Here is a 24941-nt window from a genome sequence, read left to right as displayed (position 1 = left end):
GATAATAGTAAAAATGGTAACACTGGACTTTGAAAAGACATTTCATATTGTTTATTTCATAATTATATTAAAACTTTTGTTTCTAGACCTATTGTTTCTCTTTTTTATAATGAATTTCTAATAAAATAGATGTTGTAGTGCCCCACTAGGTTTTTTCTCTTCCTTACCTTTTGAACCACAAAATATTTTTGATATGTTGAGAATGTATATGGCTACATTATGTATAGTGGTTGAATGATTGATGAACGTTGAATGATTGATGAGTCAAACACCAAATACAGCATAAGCAAATACCAATGTGCCGAGTTGGCATTATGAATGTATGCCTGTAATACCCACAATCTGGCACAGGGTGGCGATATTACTCCATGCAGTTGAAATTGTAGGTACTATTTGAAAAACGAGATAACCATAATGTAAAGTCAATGGCGCTATGCGCAACCCTTTGTGGTATATGCCTTGCCACTCTGCACGCATGATGGATTATTGATCGGCAACACACGGTAAAAGCTAAAACCACAATTTCTATCCATACCAGTAGCTTCAAGCTTCTTTTGTATTCGGCGAAGAAACAAAACATACAAGGAAAGGTTAAGCTATTGATGGACTATAATTTCAAATATATGCTATATTCAAAAGTCTTGTCAGACACCAATAATGTATATACATTAGAAATGGAATACAGGAAAAACAAAGATCATGGACTCATTTTTTCCAAATGTTATCTGTTAAAATAAAGTATACACCAAAACATTTCAACAATAGAATCTTTGCAAATCACTTGTTTGGTATTCAATAGCCGGCTTTGATAACAGTTTTCCAGGGCCAAGGGCTTCATGTCCAACAATTTTAAGGTGAACAAACTTTATTTTAAAAGCATTGTCTTCATGGGGGCTGCGGATAAGTCCAAATATCTGTTCAAAAACACCCAAGCACAAAGTGTCCCTGTGAACTGTCCCCGCTACTGCAACCACTACTAACCCGTGTGGTGAATTTACACACTTTATACCACCAGCGTCCATATTTGGGCAAAGTAGGAGATTCTCCTCGCGCACTAGTGCTAGTAAACGAAGGCTCGTCATTGCTGAGCCCAGATACTCTTCCATGTTCTGCTCAGACGTGCAATACGAAAACTTTAACACAACATCCTCCCAGAAGTGCTGTGGGCCCCACTCTCCTTTCACTTGTCCAGACAAAGGATTTTGAGAGTTCAGAAGATGATAAAACCAATCACTGAATTGTAGCCCAAGCAAATGGATGTCACCAGATTTATAGTCCTCGTTCCGATTTTCACATGCCTGTCAATAAAAAGAATGCAGCACATAAATAAACTTGGAGATATTACAAACTATATAAATACATTTTTTTAAATCTCAATCTACAGTGTAAAGGTCTGAGGAAGACAAAAAGCAATGCTTGGATACAAAATAATGAACAGCCAATCGTCTTGGATAGTATTGGAGGACAGAACTTTAGATTAACAAAAGGTTGCACTGCTACTTAAAAACCTTCTTTAATTAAACGAGTATCTTTGACTTCTAAGTTAACTTGCTCCGATTCATCCCGTAGCATGGGCAATACGGTAAGTAACCATTTTGATGAATTTCCAAAACGAAGAAACTCAGGCTTATAAAAAATTTTTTTTAGAGACAAGTTAAAATGATGATACCTTTCCAACGAAAATATGATGTTTCCACGGATGAGGTATACATATATTTTAAATAACAGCATGATAAAAGAGGTAGTAAGAAAGGAAAAGGGGTGGAAGTGAGGTGAGGGCGGGTAAAGAAGCAGGAGCACAGCAAGAGTGGAATTGAGGGATTTATTAAAAAAGGAAGTTAAGCAAGAGGGGAAGTAAGTAGTTTGAAAAGATAAGAAAATCGGGATTGGAAGAGAGGGGTTGTAAAAAGGGAGTAAAGGAGCAGGAGAAGTAGGGGCTTTGAAAAAAGAAGTTACATGGCCTGTGTAAAAAAGGTAGAAAATTGGAAGGAGGAGTGAGGGTTTTGTAAAAAAAAAAAAAAAACTAAAGAAGAGGGGGGAAATTAACAAGGGTCATGAAGGCAGAGAAGAGGGTAAAGAAGGGGTGAGGGAGCACTTACGAAAGGGGGGGAAATAGTTCAAGTACCTTTAGAAGGCACAAGGTGAAAATCGAACAAGAAGGATCAAAGGTTTCTTCAAGAATGGCTTTCAGCAGGTTGTGTTAGCCAACACGGTGAAAGCAATTTTAAATGAAAAGTTTGGCAAACATGACTTGACAAAAAAACAATAAACATCAGAACCATTTTAATCAAGTTTGATTTAATTCAAAATAATATGCAGTCAGGCAAAACTGCAAATAGGTTGCAGAGAACATATCTCCTACCCCTTTCGCACTGCAACGGCTCCCTCTGTGTCAGTAAATGTAACTTAAATCTCTGGAATGCACTGAAAAGTCTACAGTCTTGGCCTACCATTGCTGTACTAAAAATTCCATCTCTTCACCCTAGCTCGGCAACATAGATTCCCAAATCCATTGCTGCTTCAAAGCATAAAGGTGCAGAGCTGGACAAAGGAATAGTTGCCAACCAGTGCATGGGTGGCTGGTGCTGAACTTCTACAATGATCAAAAGCCCTCCTGTCTTTTGGAAGCCACCTACTCTCTGAAGATTAACCGCATCCGCGCTAGCGGTTTTCCCGCTGTGCGCGGCGTTTTTTAAAAAGCGCATTACATGACGAGCTCATGATGAGCGAACGAGCGTCGTAACTCATGACGAGCTGAGCTCGTCATGAGCGGGGAAGGGGTTAGCCCCCACTGAGCTGTAAGAGCTCCAGTTACCTTAAAAAAAAAAAAAGAATCCTATCAAGCTTCTTGGTATCTTCATGGGTTTACTTGACCGGGTAGTCCAGTCAATACATCGCAAACATAGAATCCACTTGGCACCTTATGCGGCTTTGGGCCTTAAGGGGCAACCGCTAGTTAGCCCAGTGCAAGGCGGCCCTTTTTGTCTTTTACAAGTAATAGGTGTACAGGACCACAACAACAGAGGCATCACGGTTAAATAGAGTTGGTTTTATCCTAAATATTATTCATGTGCGTTTATAATTAATTTTAAAAGGCTGCATGTTCATGTATCTTAAGCAAAGTTTATGATTTAATTGACTAATACACTAAATTTCATTGACTGATATTCCTGCTTCAAGTAATAGGAATCAAGAATCTGTGATCGTGTGGACAATACTTTTTGGTTTAAGCTGCTACATTAGCAGTAGATTATCCTCATTTTAATCAGTCACTGACCCCTGTAACAGCTGAACTGCTCACCATGGTGCAATGTTGTGGTTTAGTCCCTTAGTACCAGGATGCCACTAGTGCAGATGGTAAACATCGTTTACCACGATGTTTTCACAACGCACTACCTTTAGCACGCATCCCTTACAACGCAAGTCGTTACCACGACTTGCGCTGGAGGGCGCTAAAGGATTAAAAATAGTTAATTTACTATCCCAACACCTTCCCTAGGGTCCACGGGGACTGGTGTTAGAATAGTAAATTAAACTATTCGAAATCCGCACCCCCAACGCAAGTCGTGGTAACGACTTGCGTTGTAAGGGATGCGTGGTAAAGGGATGCGTTGTGACGGTACGCGTTGTACCGTCATACATCCGTGCAGACAGTCAAGTTATACAAGCCCTGAATAATGGATAGAAAAGGTTACTTACCAGTAGCAGCAGTTCACAAGCAAGGGGTATCCTTCACTGATTCATATTTTATAGGGAAAATCTAAAGTTTTTGCTCAACACTTCATTTTAGCAATCCAAACGCTGTACAAATGGCACTGCATACACACATACTAAAATCATAACAGGAATACTTGTAGAGTGCACATTCAGCTAGGAGTAGTCTCTTGGCACTACAGGCAGATAACAAATGTTTATAGTCAATCAACTCAATTGTACTCATTTAATCGACCTCAAAAGGACGAAGAGCTGAGCGGACCACCTAAATTTGAACCTGTGACCATGAGGTCAAACAGAAGCATCCCCCCCCCCCCCCCCTCCTCAGTGATTGGATGGATGAATCAGTTCACTGAGTCACTACATCTTGCTTTGAATTGGACCTCACGAAGGACTTGAACATGGCCAGACAACGTTTATATTTCTCCACCTACTATCTGAAGGTGGAGCTTCCTATGCATTTCCTGTATTCCCGGATGTGTATTAAGATCCTAGAAACCCTCTAGGTCTCAATAACTTACTAAAACCATGATTGGCACTATTGACTATCTGGTAAACTATATGTCCTCTCTCTGTTCTGGTCTGATGGCATCCTCCTCTGGCAGGCACATTAATAAATTGTGCACTTCTGAACCACATGAAGAGACAAAGGGAAACAGACCGAATGTCAATTGTTCAATGGTTATTCACATACTTCGCTGCTTCCGTATGAAAACACGTGCACATTGGAAGTCTCTTCTAATTTAAGCTAAATGGAACTTTATTACTAGTCCCATCAAATCATCTTTGGAACCCTTCTTAGAACCTGGTTGCACTGTAATCACTTTCCATCAACCTTTAAGAACGTCATCAACGATTACACCATAAGAGTTTCTATGGAATAACTTATTTTCGTCTAAGATCATCTCCATCGACAAGAATATATTTAACAAAAACTGAAATGATAACAGTTGCACTACTGGAGATTTCCCAGCCTCCCACCACATTGACTCTTTCTGCGACGGTGGTGTATGAGGTCCAGCAGACCTTTCCATCTTACTAATCGCCATATGATCCTTGCCCAGTACCAATTCTACAGGGCCTGTAGATCATGATTTGTTCTCGTTTTAGTTGTTGTCATTTATGTGGGCAAAGATGGCATTGGCCCAATAATTAAAATTTTAAAAAAACAAACACAGAGGTTGGACCCATCTGGCATGAAGAATATTAATCCCTTCACATAGCTGCCAGTTGTAGCTAAATGGATGGAAATGGTTAGCCAATCACCTTGAATCACTGAATAATTTACACAATGGTTGGGAGGCTTTGATTCTGGCCACACAAGCGAATATGTGCTATTAGTTGCCCTGGACGAGCTTAGGACATGGCGGATGAAGGAGAAACTGTTCATTCATAATTGCTTGCCTGCTACTGCTTACCATGTGTGCTGTATTTGATAGATTTGACCTAATCATCTTTCTTGGCCACTACAATGCTGTGGGACTTGCAGACTCTACGAGCAAGGGCTTTCTTCAGTCTTAACTGAACACAGACTGTGTATCTCCATCCCTTTTTTCACTAGAGATGGGGGGGGTCCCTGTGGAGTTCTGCTTACTCCTATTTAATCTGTATATTCAGACCATTACGCATCTTCCCTTTCACATTTTGTAACATACATACATACAACACTCAATTTTGATTGAAATTTGATAAAGCTGAATGAACACAAACGTAATAAAAAGACAAGCTTACATTAAGGGTCAAGAGGGCTCACAGTGGTCAGCCGAACTATTATCATGCCAACCTATGGATCTTATTCACTGAAGACCTGTGCTTTGAGCCACAGCAGGTGTGGTAGTCTTGCTTTCTACCCTTACTTCTTTACTCTCAGCCAAATTCTCCACTGTAGTGCTTTCCTTTGCCCTCTCTCAACCAGAATACTGTAATGATAGATAGATAGATAGATAGATAGATAGATAGATAGATAGATAGATAGATAGATAGATAGATAGATAGATAGATATAAATAGAATAGAATAGAATAGAAGCCATTTATAAAGCGCCTGGTTACTCAGGAACAGAGTGTCCCCGCGCTGAAAACCGCAAAGAAGCTAAGATGAAAGAACGCAGGAAAAACGGACAGAGCAAGGGGGAATGGGAAAATCAGATGCGGGGAAAGAGGAAGGTTTTTAATTTTCCTCGAAATCTCATTTCAGAGGGTTCCATCCGCATCTCAAGAGGGAGTTCATTCCAGCCCTTGGCAGCCAAGTATCTAAAAGAGGAGCCACTCATCTTGGCTCTAGTTATCTTAGGGATGTTGAACAACATCGTACCAGCAGATCTAAGGTTCCTGGTAGGACGATGTATAGCGAGTAAACCGTGCAGATAGCCTGGACCGGTGCCGTGGGCTATGCGGTGGGCAAAGCATAGGGCCTTGAATTTAATTCGCTCCTTGATGGGGAGCCAATGGAGTCTGGACAAGGCCAGTCTCCCTGAGGCTCTTCGAGGAAGCTTAAGCACAAGGCGCGCTGCGGCATTCTGAGCGGACTGGAGTTGGTGAATGCCCTTTTTGCTCAACCCCAGTAGCAAGGCGTTCCCATAGTCCAGATGAGGGGTGACTAGGGCATGGACTATGGTCTTTCTTGAGTCCATGGGGAGAAGGTCTAGTACCGTACGAAGGACTCTCAGTATGCTGAAGCATCTTGCTACAACCTTGTTCACATGAGGTTTATAAGGCAAGTTTGAATCCAATGTTATGCCCAGGTTCCGCACCGAAGCCACAGGGCAGGGCAGGCTGCTCAGTTCCGCAGGCCACCACATGTGGGACCATGCGGAAGAAGATTTGCCTACCACCAACAGCTCAGTTTTGTCGCCATTAAGGCGAAGACAGTTGTTATTCATCCAAGCTGCCACAGAGGAGAGGCAGTTGGAGAAATTAGTGGCGTCTTCTCTGTGGTCGGGCGTAAGTTTGAACACCAATTGGGTGTCATCAGCGTAGCTGACAATGCCCACCCCATAAGTCTCCACTATGCGAGCCAGGGGTTCCATATAGATATTAAACAAGGTGGGGCTCAAACTAGAGCCCTGAGGAACCCCATGGCTTGTTTTTCTGAGAGAAGACTTAAAGGGGGGGCAATGCAACTGAAAGTTTCTGTTGGCCAGGAAGGACTCCAGCCACGCAAGGGCCGACCCCTTTACTCCCATTCCGGATAGCCGGGACAGCAGCGTTGAGTGCAGCACGGTGTCAAAGGCTGCACTTAGATCTAATAGTACCAACGCTGCTGTCTCTCCCCCATCCACTATGCGCCTAAGACTCTCGGTGGAGAAAAGTAGGACTGACTCAGTAGAGTATCCGGCTCTAAACCCTGATTGAGTGGGGTGTAGGAGTGAATGATCTTTTAGATGACTCATGAGCTGCTTATTCACTACTTTTTCCACAATCTTGGCACAAAAAGGGAGGAGGGATATGGGGCGAAGATTCTGGAATTGGGAGACGTGGATGTTAGCCTTTTTTTTAAGGGGGATTACTTGGGCTGTTTTCCAGGCATCTAATACCTTACATTCCTCGAAGGACAGTGATACTGTAAGACTGATATAGTCAATAACTATGGACTCCATGACTCCTCTGCAGCGAGTCGGTGGGCATACATCACTCGGAGAACCGGATTGTATGCTGTTCACAATGCTGAGTAGCTCTTGTTTCTCAGGAGTGATGAAACACGTGAGATCAGGGGTCCCCGTGTTACTGTTATTGCTTTCAGCCGATTCGCTAGAACTGGACTCATCTTTAGTGAAGGTGTCATAGATTTTGTCAATTTTATTAACAAAAAAGTCAGCAATGCAGTCACATAGTTCTTTCGAATACGTGTCCTGGGCTTCTAATCTAGTAGGAATGGTGATATATATATATATATATATATAAATATAGATATATAGATATAGATATATATATATATAAATATACACACACACACACAGATTTCCTGTGTTTTCTCCTCTAACGCTTCCAACAAATTCCAGAGGAACACAGAGAGGCAGCTCTTACAGCAGCAACACTGAGGCAAGTCGTAGTTGCTTTCAAGCGTTCTTCATTTTTATTTCTATTTCTTTCCCCAAATATTTTCCATTCAAAAGTGAAAAGTGCTACATACATCAGGAGCAAACAAACAACCTACGCGTTTCGGCCAGAGGCTTTCGTCCGGGTCACATGTTTGATAGTGCTAGGTGGTTATAAAGAGGTTGGAAGAACCACCCCCATTTATAAAAAGTGTATCCCATGTTAAAAATGTATTTAAGGGAACAACATTTTTTTCGTGTTATTCAACCATTCAAAATAAGCACTATATTGCATGAATCAGATTTATGGGGGGCGGGGGGGATTAGGTACAACCCTGTTGAAAGTCAGATCGTGCTTAAAATTTAAGACACTTTTTTTTACAAACATTTCAACAGATTGATATTAGGAAAACAGTTCAAAGATGGTAAAGTACCTTAGGTAGAAGTTGCCCCCATGATAAAATGTCAACATGACATGCCAGAGTGCATCACTGCCAAGATTCAAAATCCTTCGCCAGGCAGTGATGTTGGTGTGCGGACAGCATAGGTAGATCCTAATTCAGCTACCTTTGAGTTTTGTACTCAGTCAGTGATAACTTTATTCGATTCAAAGAAAAGAATCATAAAAGTATACAGTTTACAAAGTCACAAATAGTATTTCTTTTCCAAATATACAAAACACACAGTTCCAGCAGAATATTCAAAAACAAAACAGGATACAGCTAACCATATTCATATATTTGTCCTTAAAATTTACATTAAAAACAATATAAAATCACAGTTCATTTTGTAATCTCTATCACATCCCTAACAGGCTGATGTGGAGATATGGGGTGCACAGTGCATTATCAAAAGCGACATTCTCACAAGCTAATAAGCAAATTTAAAGTGCACTGTGCATTATCGGGAAACAGCTTTGTTACATTGTATGGTAGCTGAAGAACCTCTCACACTAACCATATTGAATTTTGTAAAACCGAATAAAATGTGATACATTGTTGCTAGGAGTTTTCAAAGCCAGAATTCCTTAGGGGGGCGTGGCTTGCGCGCCGCTGCGACATGGCGACTTGCGCTTGAGCTCCAGGGGGACTGAGGGCCGTTGGAGGATTTTCCCCGCTTCCAGGTGCCCCTGTTCGACGAAACAGCTAGCCTGACCCTCGGAACATGCCGTGAGCCGTTTGCGCACATTTCAGCTGGCTATTGTCTACGGAGGTGTGATTTCTGACAGGCTGAGGTGGCGCTCGCTCGCTCTCGCTACGAGCGGCCGCCATTTCAGCTGCTTGTGACGGCCGTCGACTTCTCCCCTCAGCGACGACGACGTGGATACTTTCTTGCCAGTTCGGCGGAATACCAGGTGCTTGTGAATACATTTGGATACTTTTTTCGTTTTTTTCTTCCTCACTTTTTCCTCGCGCTGCTTGGCTGGTTACTTTGTGGCTTTTTATGCTTGCACACGTTTTGGCTTGCCTTGGTACAGCAGTTTGTGCCCTCAGCTGCGTTCTATCTATTCTTTGGGTCTCTGCTTTAACCTGCTGAGCTCTGTAAGGTGCTTTTCCTGTTTCCTGCAAAGGCTTGTCATATAAGTCCGCCTTTTTCACTCATTCTGGCTTATCTGCTTTCAGAGCGCTCTATTCTTTTCTTTTTGGCTTGCCTCTATTTTTTCCTCAAGTGGCTTCATATTTTTTCTCTGTGTCTGTGGTTCCATGGCCACCACTATGGGTCGTTCATCCACTGTTAAAGACTCAAAAGATTCAGGTGCCTCGCTTAAAAGACTCAAACAAGTGTCTCCTACGCCGGAGTCTTCTCTCACGGACACCAATACCACTCGACGCAATTTTAACGCGACTCAATGAGGTTCATGAGATTGCGCAGTCAACAAAGACTAACACAGATTTACTGCAAGTGGAGATGTCCGCTATCAGGAATGATTTCAAGGCTCTCTCTATTCGTGTTTCGACTACGGAGACACGTATTAGTGGAGCGGAGGACCATCTGCAGAAGCAATCTCGGGCTCTTACCCACTTAGAGCGCTCCATGGCGGCATTGCGCAGAGATCTTACTGAACAGGAGGATCGTAATCGCAGATCTAATCTGCGCATTTTTGGTCTGCCGGAAGATGCAGAGAAAACATCCTCTTCAATGATTGATTTTTTATACCAATGGCTTCCTTCTACTCTACAAATCTCTTTCCAGAGAGACTTTGAGTTAGAAAGGGCACATCGTGTTCCCACTTTCCGATCTAAATCTGCCACACAGCCAAGAGCGGTCATTTTTAAACCATTACGACATCAACACACGGAGCAGATTCTTGCCCACATGAGGAAAATTAAATTGGTTTCCTGGGAAGGTCATCGAATTTCAATCTCTCAAGACTTCGCCAGGGATACAGTGATAAGGAGGAAGGGCTTTCTTAATCTCCGGAAACGTCTTTCTGAAATGAACATTCCCTTTTCCTTCTCTGGTCCATCGAAATTTCGTATTACCTTCAGAGGTCGCTCCAGAATTTTTGATGAACCTGCAGATCTAGCTTCTTTTTTGGACAATCAGATGGAACTGCAAATGGAACTTCAAATGACTGCTTCGCCTGATCCTGGTGCTTCTGGCACATGAATTGTATATCTGTACCGTCTTTGGTCTCTCTGTTTCAGATCTATTGACTTAGTTGTCTTTTATGATCTGTTTGGTGGTTTTATGTTTTCTCTATCACTTGTATTGTGGGGCTGACTGTTTATGACTCTGCCCATGGTGGTTTTGTTTTGTTTCCTGTGTGTTATTTCTGTCTTTCTCGCTTTTTCTGAAGTGGTCTGATTGTCAGTTTCTTCACTTTCCTCTCCTGTTTTGCGGTGTGTTTCTTTGTTCTAATTGTTTCTGTGTCTCTGGATACGGTTCTTATTCTGTTATCGATTCCTCTATCCATCCATATTGGCTTTTTTCTGTTTGTTCTTGCCTTATTTCTCATACTTTTGTTCTCTATTTTCATGTCTTTCTAGACTTTATTACATGTGTCCTTATCTCATTCTGGAATGCTTTTCATGTTGCTCCTACACCACTGCTAATTGTTTTTTCATTGTTGTTTGCTTCTCTTCCGTGCTCGATCATTCCTATCTCCGTCTCTGTCCCTGGTTTTTGCCTTCTTTGTCAGATGCTTTTTCTCTTTCATCTCACTTCTCATTAGTATTATATCCCCTATGTAGTTAGTTAAGTACTGCTTTGGTTTGCTTCTCCTTCTTGCTTTCTCTATCTTTCTAGGATTTTTATCTTATTGCATTGGCTGTTCCTTCTTTATATACCGCTATTTCTTTTTCTTCATCGTTACCTTTACTCCTTACTATTAATCCTTAGATTTGACGATGATTTACCTACATATGATTCTGCTCAGAGTTACAATGTTTTTTCATGAGGTTTCTTCTTTTCATTTTTAATGATAATAACTTTTGCATGCTATGGTTTTTTCCTGTTGTATGGAATTCTAATAGCTGTTGCCTATTTATTGTGTTCTTCTTTACTGTTTTTATTATCAATGACGATTTACTCTGTTCTTTGCCTGCTTATCACATACTTTTTCTATCATATGACTAATTTTTTATATTTCTACTGTATCTTTTTTTTTCATTTCTCTTTTATGCTTCTTTACTATATTTACTCTCTTCATTCAAATGATAGTCTATTTTAATGCTTTGCTTGACTATTTTGTTATATTTGATGCTTTTTCATGATATATTTCTGTAAATGAGTTGTTTCAAGCCATAATTTTTATTGGGGCTGATGTTGCTGACTCCATTTCTCCTCCTAACGGCTTCCTTGATCCCCCTTTTCACGTTCCCCCTAGTATGAATTTGGTCTTTTTCAGACCTCACTTCCTTGTCCTTCTTCCCCTTTTTCTCTCTTTTCTCTTGACTTCTTTTTCTCCTCTCTCTTCTCCTCTTTCTCTCTGCTTTTCTCTCTTCTCTTGGACTTCTTTATTATCCTTCCCCTTTTTCACGTCTCTGCTTTGTGTTTGGAAGATTGCTTCTATTCGGTTTGTTCATATACTATCCTTTAGCTCCTCTCGGTCTTATCTTCTACATGATTCATGCCTGGCTTAAATGTATTATCCCTTAATGTTAAGGGTTTAAATCACCCAGTTAACAGGTCAAAGATTTTAGACTACTGCAAATCTCTTTCTTCGGATCTTGTACTATTACAGGAAACAAAGGTTTCTGCCAAGGAAGCACTGTTCCTGAAAAAGGAGTGGGTATCAGATGTTGCTTGTTCAGATGCGTGTGGCAAAAGGAATGGGGTCATTACGTTGATTTCTAAAAAATCTGGTTTGTCTATTGTCTCTTCTGAACAGGATACGGAAGGTCGTTGGCTGTTATCTAAATTGTCTGATGGTATTGTTGATCTTTTTGTCATGAATATTTATGCCCCGAATAAGGATGATCCTTTATTTTGGAAATCAGTAACCAAAAAATTACATGACACTCCTCATTCTGGTAATTTGGTGGTGGGGGGTGATTTTAATTTGCCAATGGATCCCATCCTCGATAGGAATTCTGCCTTTCATTTTCGTCCTCCGAAGTCACATGCTCAAATGACGAATATGTGTTCTCTGCTTCATCTTCAGGATGTCTGGCGTCTCTTTAATCCCACTGGTAGTGATTTTTCATTTTTCTCCTCCCCTCATTCTACTTTCTCGCGTATTGACTACCTTTTAGTGCACTCCTCCCTTCTTCAAGCTTCCTCCTCTCCTCTTATTCATCCTATTTTGATTTCGGACCATGCTGCGATTTCTTTTACGCTACTGTCCTTTGCTCCCCAGACAAAATCAAGGTAATGGAGACTCAATACAGAAATTTTGTATGATGACTCCCAGGTTTCTGAGTTTTCTAAGGAGATTGAAACTTTTTTCCTTGAAAATGAAGGTTCCGTTGATTCCCCAGTGGTGCTCTGGGACTCCTTTAAATGCACTTTCCGGGGTCAGGTCATTAAATGTATGTCAAGGAGGAATGCTGCTATTAGAAAGGAGGGGGGTCACGAGCAGCGCACACAGCGCTCATTGCCTACCTGTGGACACGCCAGCACGCCAGCACTCTGCCTCAGTCCCTGGGTTGCCTACGCTGTGAGTCTCGCCGCCATCAACATCCAGGAGCGGCTAGAGACTACAGCTCCCAGTGGGCTTAGCGCGGACTTCCTGCCACCGCTGTTCCCGCGCCCGGAGGCGCTACAAAGCGGAGCCTCGACCTCCGCGTCGCGGACGCGCGCGGGCGACGCCGGGCGGAGCCCGGGCAGAGGGCGGGCCGTCTAAGGCCGTCCAAGGACGACCAGGGACGGGTCGGGCCACGTTCTTAACATCTTCCACAATGGGTAAGCGCAAATTGGCAACACCAGCGGCGGATGAAGCTAAAGCGAAGGTGCCTAAGTATACTACAAGTATACTTACATACCTAACCACTAAGGTGGGGGAACTATCATCTCAGATTGCTGAGTCCGAGCGTGAACTGGGCCTTGCTCCTAGTCCCGGGACTGTTGATACTTCTTACGCCTCCCCCATAAATTGTATACCTCTGGAGCCTCGGGTCATTATTGAGGCTTGTAGACCCACTCTGTCACTTCCTGCTACAGTTCTTCCATGCCCGGCCATTCCTGAAATTGTGATACCTAACCCCCCTTCGAACCCCGGGGTTGCTGGAAGGTCGGCTTCAATTATGGCTGGTTCTACCCAGCCAGCCCTTCTGACAGAGGATGTTATTATGGCCTTATTGGAAAAACTGTTTACAGATAGACTTGAGACTGCTTTAATCCAGATTGCCTCGGATATTAATGAAACTCTGAAGGACTGTGTTAAGAACCTTATATCAAAATGTGATCGTATAAATGATGTTCTTAATGCTCGGGCCCCTGCATTTTCTATGCCTTTGGCTCCATGTCCCTCAGTTGTAAAGGTCACTACCCCTAAAGTTGGTGACCCACCTGTAACTAGACCAGTTAATATCCCTCTTTTACCTGTGCCACCAAAAGGGAAAGTAGACAATGGAATATACATCCCCACGACAGAGGTTGGGCTTGGTTCAAGTTGCTCCACAAGGCCTAGAGGCCAGTGGGGGGGCACGGACAAAAGGGTACCGCCAATAAATTTACCCCCGGATGCAACACCCTTTGTCGCAATTCTGGTTAACGTGCCTAAACTTGAAGACGGAGCGATAGAACAACATGAGTCTCTGCTTAGGCACGTTAAAAAATGGTGTAATGCCAACTGCACGGGAGAAAGTAACATCGCAGATAATATTGTAACAAGTAGACGGGTAAACTGGGTGGGAAAAAGCAAGAAAGAGGTTTCTGGAGATTGCGTTATTGTAAATTTTAAATCTAAGAATGTCGCGAGTCGACTTTTCTGGGATGACTCCCCTCTGGATCCCGTAAGTAAAGGGGTGCGGGCGATGCCTCTGGGTTTCTTTTATCCCCGTCCACATAGGTTAGTTGTAAATGAGAACATTAAGTTACAGTCTATTGATAACACTTGGGCAGAGGACAACCTTATCTCACCTATGCCTTTTAATGTATGGATGACTAAGCCAACTAAAGCTAATGGTGTAGTAAATGTTGCAAGGAATACACTCTCTAATAATCCACCATTGTCAAACATGTTTTCAGCATTAGCTGATAGAGTAGACATTGATTGACTAGTACCTGCATCCGAACAGGATAACTTGATTCGCCCAGTCAATACTGATGTGGCCCTACCTGTTGTTAGAGTCGAATCTGTTATTAATGACCCATTTCAGTTAGGGGAAGGGCACATACGGTTACTATCATGGAACATCGCGGGCCTACGGGCAAAACAAGATGACTTTATTTGGTTACAATCAGTGAGGAACCATGATATTGTCGCATTACAAGAAACTTGGACGAAAGATAAAGGTTTCTGGGTAGAAGGATATATCTCTTTCTTTGTTGATGCCCTGAGTTCCACATCGGGTAGGGACAGAGGGGGTTTGTTATTCCTTGTTTCTGTTAAAATTGCTGGTAATGTTAGAGAAATCCCTAGCTTTTCTCACTACTTCCAAATGGTGGAAATTTGTTTGGCAGATAAGAACAAGATTGTATTAATAAACTGTTATAACTCCATGCAAGGGGGACCCCCAAATTTTGTTTTAGATGGTCTATCAGACTTTTTAACTAAATACATGTCAAAACAAACCACTTTTGTCCAGTGTATAATGATGGGTGATTTTAATGTTCATTTGTGTGAGTCCCATTGCCAGATTATTGATGAAAACGGTCCTGATTACACTTTACCGCCACACTTTGAACATAGTCCAAAGGGTGTGGCAATGGAAAACTTGCTCTCATCAAACGATCTATATGAACCAGGGTTCTTAGATACATCAAACCGTGTGGTCACGTATAACGCAAGGGGCAGTGAATCGATTATAGACTACTTTTTTATGTCCCCAGGGCTCCTTCGTTATGTATTGTTTTATAATGCAATTGTCAGTGGATTTAGTGACCACAACCCTGTGCTATTGGTTCTAGATACTCTCTCTGGTTTGCATAAAGGAGTAGTAAGGACTACCTCTATAAGGGACGTGAGGAGTAAAGACCAAGGCAGACGCCTCAAATGGTGTAAAGTCTGCCCAGAGGATTTTCATGGTCGTATTGTGCAGGATATGGGAGTTGAATTTGGGATATGTTTGAATAGAGAGATGAGGGGAGGGGAAGTTTTGAGTGCCTTTGAAGCTATTTGTGCTAGAGTGGATAAAGATCTTAGAGCCAAACCAGGGAAAGGTTCGGTCCCAGTGTGTAGATGGTTTGACCACTCCTGCTCACAGGCACACGCAGCTTTGCTGAAAGGTCTTAACCAATCGCCTAGAAGTAGAACTTTGGTGGCAGATCTAAGAAAACAATACGTTTTGGCAGTCAAACTTCGAAAAAAAGCCATCAAAGATGAAGCCTGGGACTCTTTGATGGACCCCACAACCCTTAAACATAGCTCCAAATTTTGGGCTATAATTAATAATCCCTTGTTCTCTCACACATCTAATCTGGACCTTGAAATTAATATATCTGAAGCCGATTGGATTAATCATTTCTCCAATATATATGGTTCCAATGAAATTGTTGAGGTGTTTAAAATACCTTACTCCCCTACTTTACCTACTAATTTAGATTTCACCAAATCAGAAGTAGAGCTGGCAATTTTAGGCTCAGCTGCAAACAAAGCCCCGGGCCCGGATGGGGTTCCCCCGGACCTATACAAACTTAAGTCAGAGTTGTGGGCTGAGATTTTAGCTAACGTTTTTAATTGTGTGTATGAGGGGGGGTTGCCAAAATCATGGTCATGTGCCATTATAGTACCTATTTTTAAAAAGGGCCTAAGAAGCGACCCAAAGTGTTTTCGGCCAATTTCGTTATTGGATTCTTCAATGAAGATTTTGGGCAAAGTCCTGCTTGCTAGAATTAACACCTGGTCCACAGATAATAATATTCTAGTAGATGCCCAATATGGGTTTCGTGCTGGGAGGGGGACTGAGGACCAATGCCTAAATCTTCATTTGTTAATCTCGAAATACACAACTGTCAAAAAAGGGTCAATTTATGCTGCATTCATGGACCTATCCACAGCTTTCGATTTGGTGAATAGAGCTCGACTGTGGACTATGTTGTTAAAGCTGGGTTTGGACCCCCCCCTTGTATATTTCCTGGCAGAATTACATAAAGATTTGAAAGCTTCAATCAGAATGGACCAGGAAGGTAATCGTACCGCCTGGTTCAAATCCAGCAGGGGAGTGCGGCAGGGCTGCATTCTTGCGCCCATGCTATTCACCTTGTATATAAACTCACTTGAGGAAACTCTTTTATCTGCGACCTTGGATACTCCGCGTGCAGGGGAAATTCGTATTCCGGTTCTCCTGTACGCGGATGACGCCGCTTTAATAGCTCGGACTCCCATAGGTCTACAAAAACTTTTAAATGCTTTTAATGATTTTATGTTATCACTAGACTTAGTGATAAACAACTCCAAATCTCACGTCATGGCTTTTGGGGCTGGTAAAAACAACTCCAGACAGTTTTATTGTAATGGCGACGTGATCACCAATGTTAAAGTTTTTACGTACTTGGGCGTAATTTTTGACACCAAGGGGAGCTGGGCTCCGCAAATTGTAGCTAAAACCAAAGCGGTTAGAAGCTCAGCCACTGCTATCCTAAGTTTTGCCAGGAGAGTGGGCGGGAAGCCAACAGGTGCCTTACTTAACTTGTACAGGGCAAAATCAGTGGCAATAGCCAGGTACGGCTCTGGTCTGTGGGGCTATGTAAATAGTGAATCAATTCAAAGGGAAGAAAATAAATTCCTGCGTTCCACCTTAGGGCTCCCCCAATCTACAGCCACGTTTTCAGTCCACCAGGAAGTTGGGTTTGGCTATATATCGGACACCCTTCTTATGGCTCCTATCTTGTTGTGGATAAGGCTTTGGACCAATAAAAACTTGGGTCTTAATCATAAAATACTGGCGGACTGCTTAAAACTGGAAAACTATAAAAGTATAGATTGGCTTTCATATATAAAGAAGTGCTCCCTGGATCTGGGTCGCCCTGATATTTTTCTTACTCCTCAGGGTCTTAAGAAATCAGATTTAGTCTGGGTGAAGGCCAATTTTATAACTAGGAAAAACGTGGAGAGGGAAGAATGCCAACTACTCAAGCCCACGGTCAGAGCCCATTATCTGACTATTACGCGTCTTACCATCCAACCGTACCTTACTATCGTCACTATCCCCTTTCATAGGTGGCTTCTGGTTAAACTTCGGTTTAACCAGATTTATACAGTTTTGTGTGACAGTCACGGTTGGTTTAAGGAGGAGGATGCCCCTGTCTGTAATTGTGATAGTTTTTCTGCTCAAAATAATATGCATTTTATGCTATTCTGTAATTTTTTCATTGAGCCCAGACAGAAATACCTTGTACCATTATTGAAGGAAAAAGCTTTTCTTCAGGCAAAACCTGCTCTCCTGTACCTCCAATTAATGGATTCTACGTTGGCCATGTTTAGCGTGGCCAATTATCTTGTTGCTGCGGTTAGGATCAGGAGGAAAAGACTTAAAGATGTAAATATTAGTGTCTTGTGAAGATAAATGAAATGGATGTTGTTCTCATTTTAAAATGTCTATTTTACTGAGTATTCTCTCTTTTATGATGTACTTTTATAATGTATATTAATTTATTATTATTGTTGTTTCCTCATATCATGTATCTTTATGAAATTATTACTGACTGACGCTTTTGTATTTGTTTATGAATTTATTCTGCCCTCTTGTGATGTGATTGTAGAATGCTTTTATGATTTTTAACTAAATCGAATAAAGTGGTTTTGACTTGACTTGACTTGACTATTAGAAAGGAACTAACTGATTTAGCTGATGAGATTAAAAGACAGGAATCTCTTTTTCGTCACTCTAAGGATAAATCCTGTCTACAATCCATTAAACACTTAAAATACACATATAATACTATTGTTACCAGAAGGGCTCATATTGGTCTTCAGGCTCAGAAGTCTAAGGCACTCTTATTAAAAAATCGAGCTGGTAAGATTCTTGCAGCTACTTTGAAATTTCAGGAATCTTCTTGTAAATCTTCCAAGATTTCTTCTATTAATGACCATTTGGGTGATAAGAAATTTCAGACTGAGGAGATTCTTGGGGTGTTTCGTGATTTTTATGATAAACTATATACTCCCTCTGATCAGGCATCTTTTGAGCAATGCCAAGACTTTTTAAAGACAATTCCAATAAAATCGATATCAGTGGATGATAGTTCCTCTTTGAATCGCCCTATTTCTTCTGACGAAATTACTGCTGCGATTAAAGATACTCGTTCTGGGAAAGCCCCAGGTCCTGACGGCTACCCTATTCTTTTTTACAAAACCTTTCTTCCTGTAATTGTTCCCAAATTACAATCCGTTTTTGATGCTTTTATTAAGGATGGTTCTGTCTCTGGTTCGGCCGCTGATGCTACAATTGTAGTGATTCCGAAAGAAGGTAAGGACCATTCCGACCCCAAACATTTTCGTCCTATTTCTCTTCTCAACATGGAAGCTAAAATTTTGCGACGATCTTAGCTAAACGTTTAGAATCCTTTATTCCTCATCTGATACATCCCTCGCAAACAGGTTTTGTAAAAGGTCGGTTGGCACGTGACAATATTCGAACATTCTGTCACATTCTTGGATCAGCTAAACGTTCTCAACTCCCAGCGGCGGCCTTGGCACTCGATGCTGAGAAGGCCTTTGATAAGGTCTCTTGGCCTTTCCTGCGTGCGGTTTTATGTGCCCATAATCTTGGGGACTCCTTTATTCAGATGGTTATGTCTCTTTATTCTCGCCCTAGAGCTAACATAAGAGTTAATGGTGCCACATCATCCTTTTTTAATCTTCGCCAAGGTACTAGACAGGGTTGCCCTCTATCCCCTCTCTTATTTTTATTATCCATTGACCCTCTTCTCAGACTGATTGACCTCCACCCAGATATTAAAGGTTTTTCTTTTGGTCCGCATTGTTTCAAAACAGCTGCTTATGCAGATGATGTCCTTATTTTCTCTGATGACATTGCATTGGCTATCCCTGCTATTTCTGACACGATTTCTCTCTTTTCAAAGGTCTCTGGTTATACCTTGAATAGGGATAAAACTGAGATGTTCCCTTTGAATGCGTACTGTTTTTCTCACCATATGGGTTCTGCTGGTTTTAAATGGCAAACTAAACAATTGAAATATTTGGGTATTTATTTTTGTTCCAACTTGGCTGCTACAGTCTCTTATAATGAATCTCAAACCATTCTTAAAGTGCGGCGTCTTTTGGAAACCTGGTCTCCGAAACACATTTCTTGGTGGGGTCGTCTGCAAACGCTTAAGATGATGATTACCCCTATTATTAATTTTGTTTCTTCTATGCTCCCGGTTAAACTTTCTGCTTCCTTTTTTCATGAAATTGATGTTCTCACTTCTAAATTCTTATGGAATGATAAACGGGCTAGGATTGCTTATAAATCTTTACGTCAACCTTGTGCAATGGGTGGCTGTAATCTTCCTGACTGGGAGAAGTACCAGGTTGCCTTCTTGGCGTCTCAGGGTGCTTTATGGTTTTCTTCCCCCACTCTTCATATTCCATCTTGGCTGTTGATAGAATAATCTCTTGCTTCCCCACTTCCGATCGCTTCTTTTATGACTACGAACACCCTTTCTATCCTTTTCTCCCGTTCCATCATTTTAGATACTATTGCTGCGGTCCGCAAGATTGATAGAAGAGTTGCGGTTCCATTGCATAAATCTAGATGGTCGTCTATTTGGCGAAATTCTAAAATAAAAATTAATATTGATCCTTCTCTGGTGTCCTATTGGGCTAACAAAGGGATTTCGCTTGTTAAACATCTCTATGGTGCTGATGATCAACCGTTACCTTTTTCTTCCTTGGCAAGTCAATTCTCTTTAACTAACTTGGATTTTTATACCTTCCTTAAGATTAAAGTAGCACTTGCCAAGGTGCACCTTCATCCTTCTTCCCCCACAATCACCCTTTTTCACTTATGGATTCGGTCTGGACATGTAGCCTCCAGAATTTATAAATTCTTATCGTCTTCTTTATTACCGATCCCAACTGTTACACAACGGAAATGGTTACATCACTTTGATCGTGATATTACGGATCATATCTCTCCAGACACCTGGCAACTTATTGGTAAACTTTCTCTTCGTAATAAAATTGCCCCTTCACTAATGCAATCTAAGTTTTTCTCTATGAATCTCCTTCATTGGACTCCTACTCGCTTACATTCGCTTCATCTTAAAGACGATAACTTGTGTTGGAGTTGTGGTTTACTACCTGGGGATTTTCAGCATATGTTCTTTGGGTGCTCCCTCCTCCAACCCTTTTGGGATCTAGTACACAAACATCTTATGCTTATTTTTGGTATTCAATTCCACCTTTCTTTTCCGTTAATTCTATTAGGCCCGTTAGCTTCATCGGTCCCTCTTCCTTTGGATCCTACGGAATTGCAATTGTTGGACCTGTTGTTAACTGTGGCAGTGAAAATCATTCTCATGGAATGGAAGTCTTTTTCTTCACTTTCCTATCATACCTGGTGGGCTTGGGTCTCCTTTTTACGGAGTGCTCATACTTCAGTTGATCATGCTCATCTTTCTCCTTCCATATCGACTGGTGTTTGGTCTGCCTTAGATTCCTACATGGAGTCAGCCTCGAAAGGGTTGGTTGCTCAATTCCCCTTTGATTTGTCTGTTTAAATGGTGTTCTCCTTTTCAGGAAGGTTCTTTGGAAGTCCATTCTCTCTCGTTCTTCTTCTCTCCTTCTTCCTTTCTCTGTCCTCTTTTTTCCTCTTTTCTATTCTCTTTTCTTCCTCCCCTCTTTTCCCTAATATATTATCTGATAGTGTTACTTTTGACAGTTACGACTACTGTCTATTAATTTTTCTCATTTTACTGATTTCTCTATCTGATTTCAGTAGCCTTACTGTATTAGACATAGTTCATGAGCTATTTATTTTTAGACTCATATGTTGCTTGTACTTATCTGATTTCCATGGTATCACTATTGTTTCCACCTTATTTCCTTATGTGCTCCTTCAAAATAATAAAATCTTTTGAAAAGAAAAAAGCCAGAATTCCTTATAAAATCGAGGACAAAACTTATAAATAAGTATAACGTACACTATATGTTTTCAAGAGTTGACCACCACATTATTTAACAGGGTTGGCCTCTCACACCTTCCCACTCAAATAGTGGGACAACTGGTGAGACTTTATTGCATTATAGCTGAAAAATTTAATCCAAAATATCAGTAACGATTCCTAATTAAAATTGCTGATCTAATGAAGCTGAGCATAGAACTACATATAGCAGCAGTTGATAATGATCTTAAATGCTCAAAGCCTTCCCTAAAATTACAGGGTCTAATGTCCCTTAGGAGGGGTTTAATAAAGCGATCACGCGGGGCTTTATAAAGTACAAAAAAATCACAAAGTGCAATGTGCATTGTTGAGCTTCATTATCACATGGGCAAGGAGGTAGTCTCTCACACCAACCTCCTTGCTTTGGGAAAGCCACTATAAAGTGTAGTGCATTTAGCCACAGTCTAGTTAAGTAAAAAACGCATTGCGTATGTAAAGTAAAAGATATATAAAATTGTTGCTGGGGTATAACTATTTGGTATGAAGAATGATTTTCATGTTTGGACCAACCTAATGTAGTACGATATGCATTCTTAATCACCATTTTTGTATCTGGTTTAATCAGATGTGGGTTATCATAGAAATCACCAAGACCAATTTTTCCAAAAGTTTTCTTTACATAATAAAACCAGGGAATTTTAGAGGCATTTTCAAAATTTATGCAGTCTTTCAAGATTTCTTTTGAGAACCACAGGTCTTCTGAGGGCCATATTTCCCCCCACAAAAGAAGTGGGGAGACGTGAATAATGTCACTGACGAAGTCTAGGCCTACCTCGGAGTGGCAAAAAATATTTGGAGAACTAATTGGCACTGAGAACAGTCGTTTAAGAACTTGTTCTCCATAGTTTGTAACTGTGAACATTTATGGTATCCCCATACACCTGCACCGTAAGTTGCCACAGGCAAGCATTTTGATTTATACAGAGTCTTTAAACTCAGCAATTGGCTTTTGACCTAGTTTGCTTGCAAAACGAAAGAGAGCCTCTATTGATCTGGTTGTTTTTTGTACCCGTGATATTATAAGAGGGTCCCAATTTAAGGATTTATTAAAAACATTTTGTACTCGTTCCCACTTAAGCCAGTTGAAAGCCCTCTGCCTCACGAGTTTGACCAAACTGGTCATGCCTTTCTTTGGAGCGGCATGATTCCCTATGCCCCTGCAAGAACACTGAAGTAGAGCACACAATTGTTGCTTAAAACCTCCAATTTAAGCATGCCCACTGTGGGCATAGATAGTTCATTCAGTTTACTGGCCATACAACTGTGCAAAATGTGTCCATTAGCACCAAGAAATGTATAGTCTTTCTTGAGGTAAGGTAATCAGCGGGCAAGTTGTCCTTTCGGTCTTCCTCGATTCACCGCACCAAGACGCCTTTCAGTGTATGTGCTCTGTCTGGATGAGTAAATAAGTGTACTAGTGAGTGCTAGGCCAGAACTCCCAACAAAATCAAATTTTGACAATCAGTCCAAAACGGCAACACCGTCTTCCTCTCTTCATCAACAAGGCGAGCTCAAAACTCTTAATATAGAATGAGGCACAGTCAAAGAATTAGAACTAACAGAGACATAAATAAAGCATCATCCCCATATTTACAATCAAAGTAACTTGTAAAAATAAAATGTTGCAAACAAATGACCTAGAACAAATGAACCATCAGCGTTATAAAGATTATCTGAAAAGAAGGAATGCTAATGTGCCAAGGTATATACGCAAGAATATAAATGGTGGTCAGGATTTGCTCCCAGAATGAATCTTGCTAATGGAGTCCCAGGTGAGAGATGGTGAGGTGGCTCTTCTGCGTAAAATTATTTTCTTAAAGTCTTTACTTGAGAAGCCTCTATGACTAGTGCATACAGTTCCCGTAATGTTGACAACTTCACAGCCCATGTTAATCGGGTTTGAAGGCTCCTATTCAAAATAATCTATTGGGAGTTGCTTGCATAAGAATGGTCTATGCTGCAAACTACGAATCAAGGGCCCGAGTGATAAATGTTGTTTCGCACCTAAGCCTCATTTAGTAGATTAAACTTTTTATGGAAGCACTCGGTTTCCTTGGCACCAAGTTTGCTCGTAGCACTAAGTTTACACATACAAACAAGGTGGGTTGGAGACACCATTGTGGCCACACAAAATGCAGTGAACAGCCACACTAAAGCTAACTTTATGAGTATTTGCAAATATTTTACTCATCATTTCGTACCATAGTAATATAGATACTACTACTACTGGACAAGTTAGTCCAGGTCAAAAAGAGAAGGTAAATATCCATATTCAAGGGAGTGAACAGGAAGAGGAAATCATTTCCCGGTAGAGAACAGTTAAAGAACGTATGCAACTACAATTAATAGGAGAGCACTTGGACAAGTATTCCAACACAATTGTGCTAGTAAATTTCCACGGACCCCTTTAGAAGTCAGAAACCGATGCAAATTGAGTGCATATCTAAATGGGTCTAATTTTTCTTCCTTAGAAGATTGGTAGGAGTTACTCTGTGACAACAAGTGAAGAAACCAAGAAGGTCTCCCCAAGGAAATCTGGAACCTAACCTCAACTCATCTACAGGAGTAATAGGTCATTCACTCATGGTCCACCTTTTCTGGAACAGGCAGGGAAAAGGTTTCTCTTATCCAGGTCACTGTCCTGTAATGCAGCAGTCAATGGCTGTGCCAGAAGCTACTGCCTATTCTTACTAATGCTGGGGTCTCAACAAGAGATCAGATCCCGATTAGTAAAACAAAATGGCAAGCAACCAAAGATATTCAATCCTGCAGAACTTTAGAAGAAGACATTCAGCTCTTATTCAAATGGGAGTGCTGAAAATATCCCCTCACTAGGAACAGTTTATCTTCCTTTAGGGTATTGTGGGCGTCATTCACTTCCTTAGCCCAGAAAGAAGACAGCATCTGCTGAACTCCCAGCCGTACTTTGGTGAGCGTTCCCATTTCACACACAAATACACTTATCCATACATAGCCATTAAAGCCAGCGATACCAGACATGCCGATTGAGCAAACTGACTACTCCATATTCAACAGCAAGGAAGACATGTAGCCACACTCAAATCGCTCTTGCTGTCCACTCCTCTCCCCACACATCAAAACAACTGGTTAACATCAATTCACTGCAGTATTTGGCTTTCTACTGCACACAGTATTCCAACTTTGGTCACCTTGCTCTGAACTTACCCCCAATGTTTATGGCTGGCATTGCTGGAAATAAACACCAATATATTACAAAGAGCCAGTGCTGTGCAAAGAAACATGAAAACAAATCTGTCCCCTTATACAGAGATGGATATGGTTTAAAATAGTTCTAGTAACAAAATACTGCTGGGTGCCATACACCAAAACAACTATGGACACCCCTGCAGGGCACCAGACGTTCACGCAGCTCGAAAGCAAACTTGAGCAGAACTCCATGACTAGACACTTGCCAGTACAAGTACCATCACCTTTATGGTCCAGCCAGCTTAGCC

The 24941-nt window shown here is 41.3% G+C and overlaps 1 protein-coding gene across 1 annotated transcript in view; it reads right to left on the bottom strand.

Moving 5' to 3' along the window:
* Positions 1-591: 591 nt before the first annotated feature.
* The window catches only part of C8H3orf38 (chromosome 8 C3orf38 homolog), a 55020-nt gene continuing 30670 nt past the window's right edge, over positions 592-24941 (bottom strand). Inside the window, exon 3 of the mRNA XM_078657909.1 lies at positions 592-1298. Within this exon, the coding sequence (XP_078514035.1) occupies positions 756-1298 (543 nt within the window). The 3' untranslated portion in view covers positions 592-755. The remainder of the gene's footprint in view (positions 1299-24941) is intronic.

The sequence above is a fragment of the Lissotriton helveticus genome, chromosome 8 (genome assembly GCF_964261635.1).
Source record: "Lissotriton helveticus chromosome 8, aLisHel1.1, whole genome shotgun sequence".
Classification (NCBI taxonomy): domain Eukaryota; kingdom Metazoa; phylum Chordata; class Amphibia; order Caudata; family Salamandridae; genus Lissotriton; species Lissotriton helveticus.
This window is presented reverse-complemented; position numbering and strand designations above follow the sequence as displayed.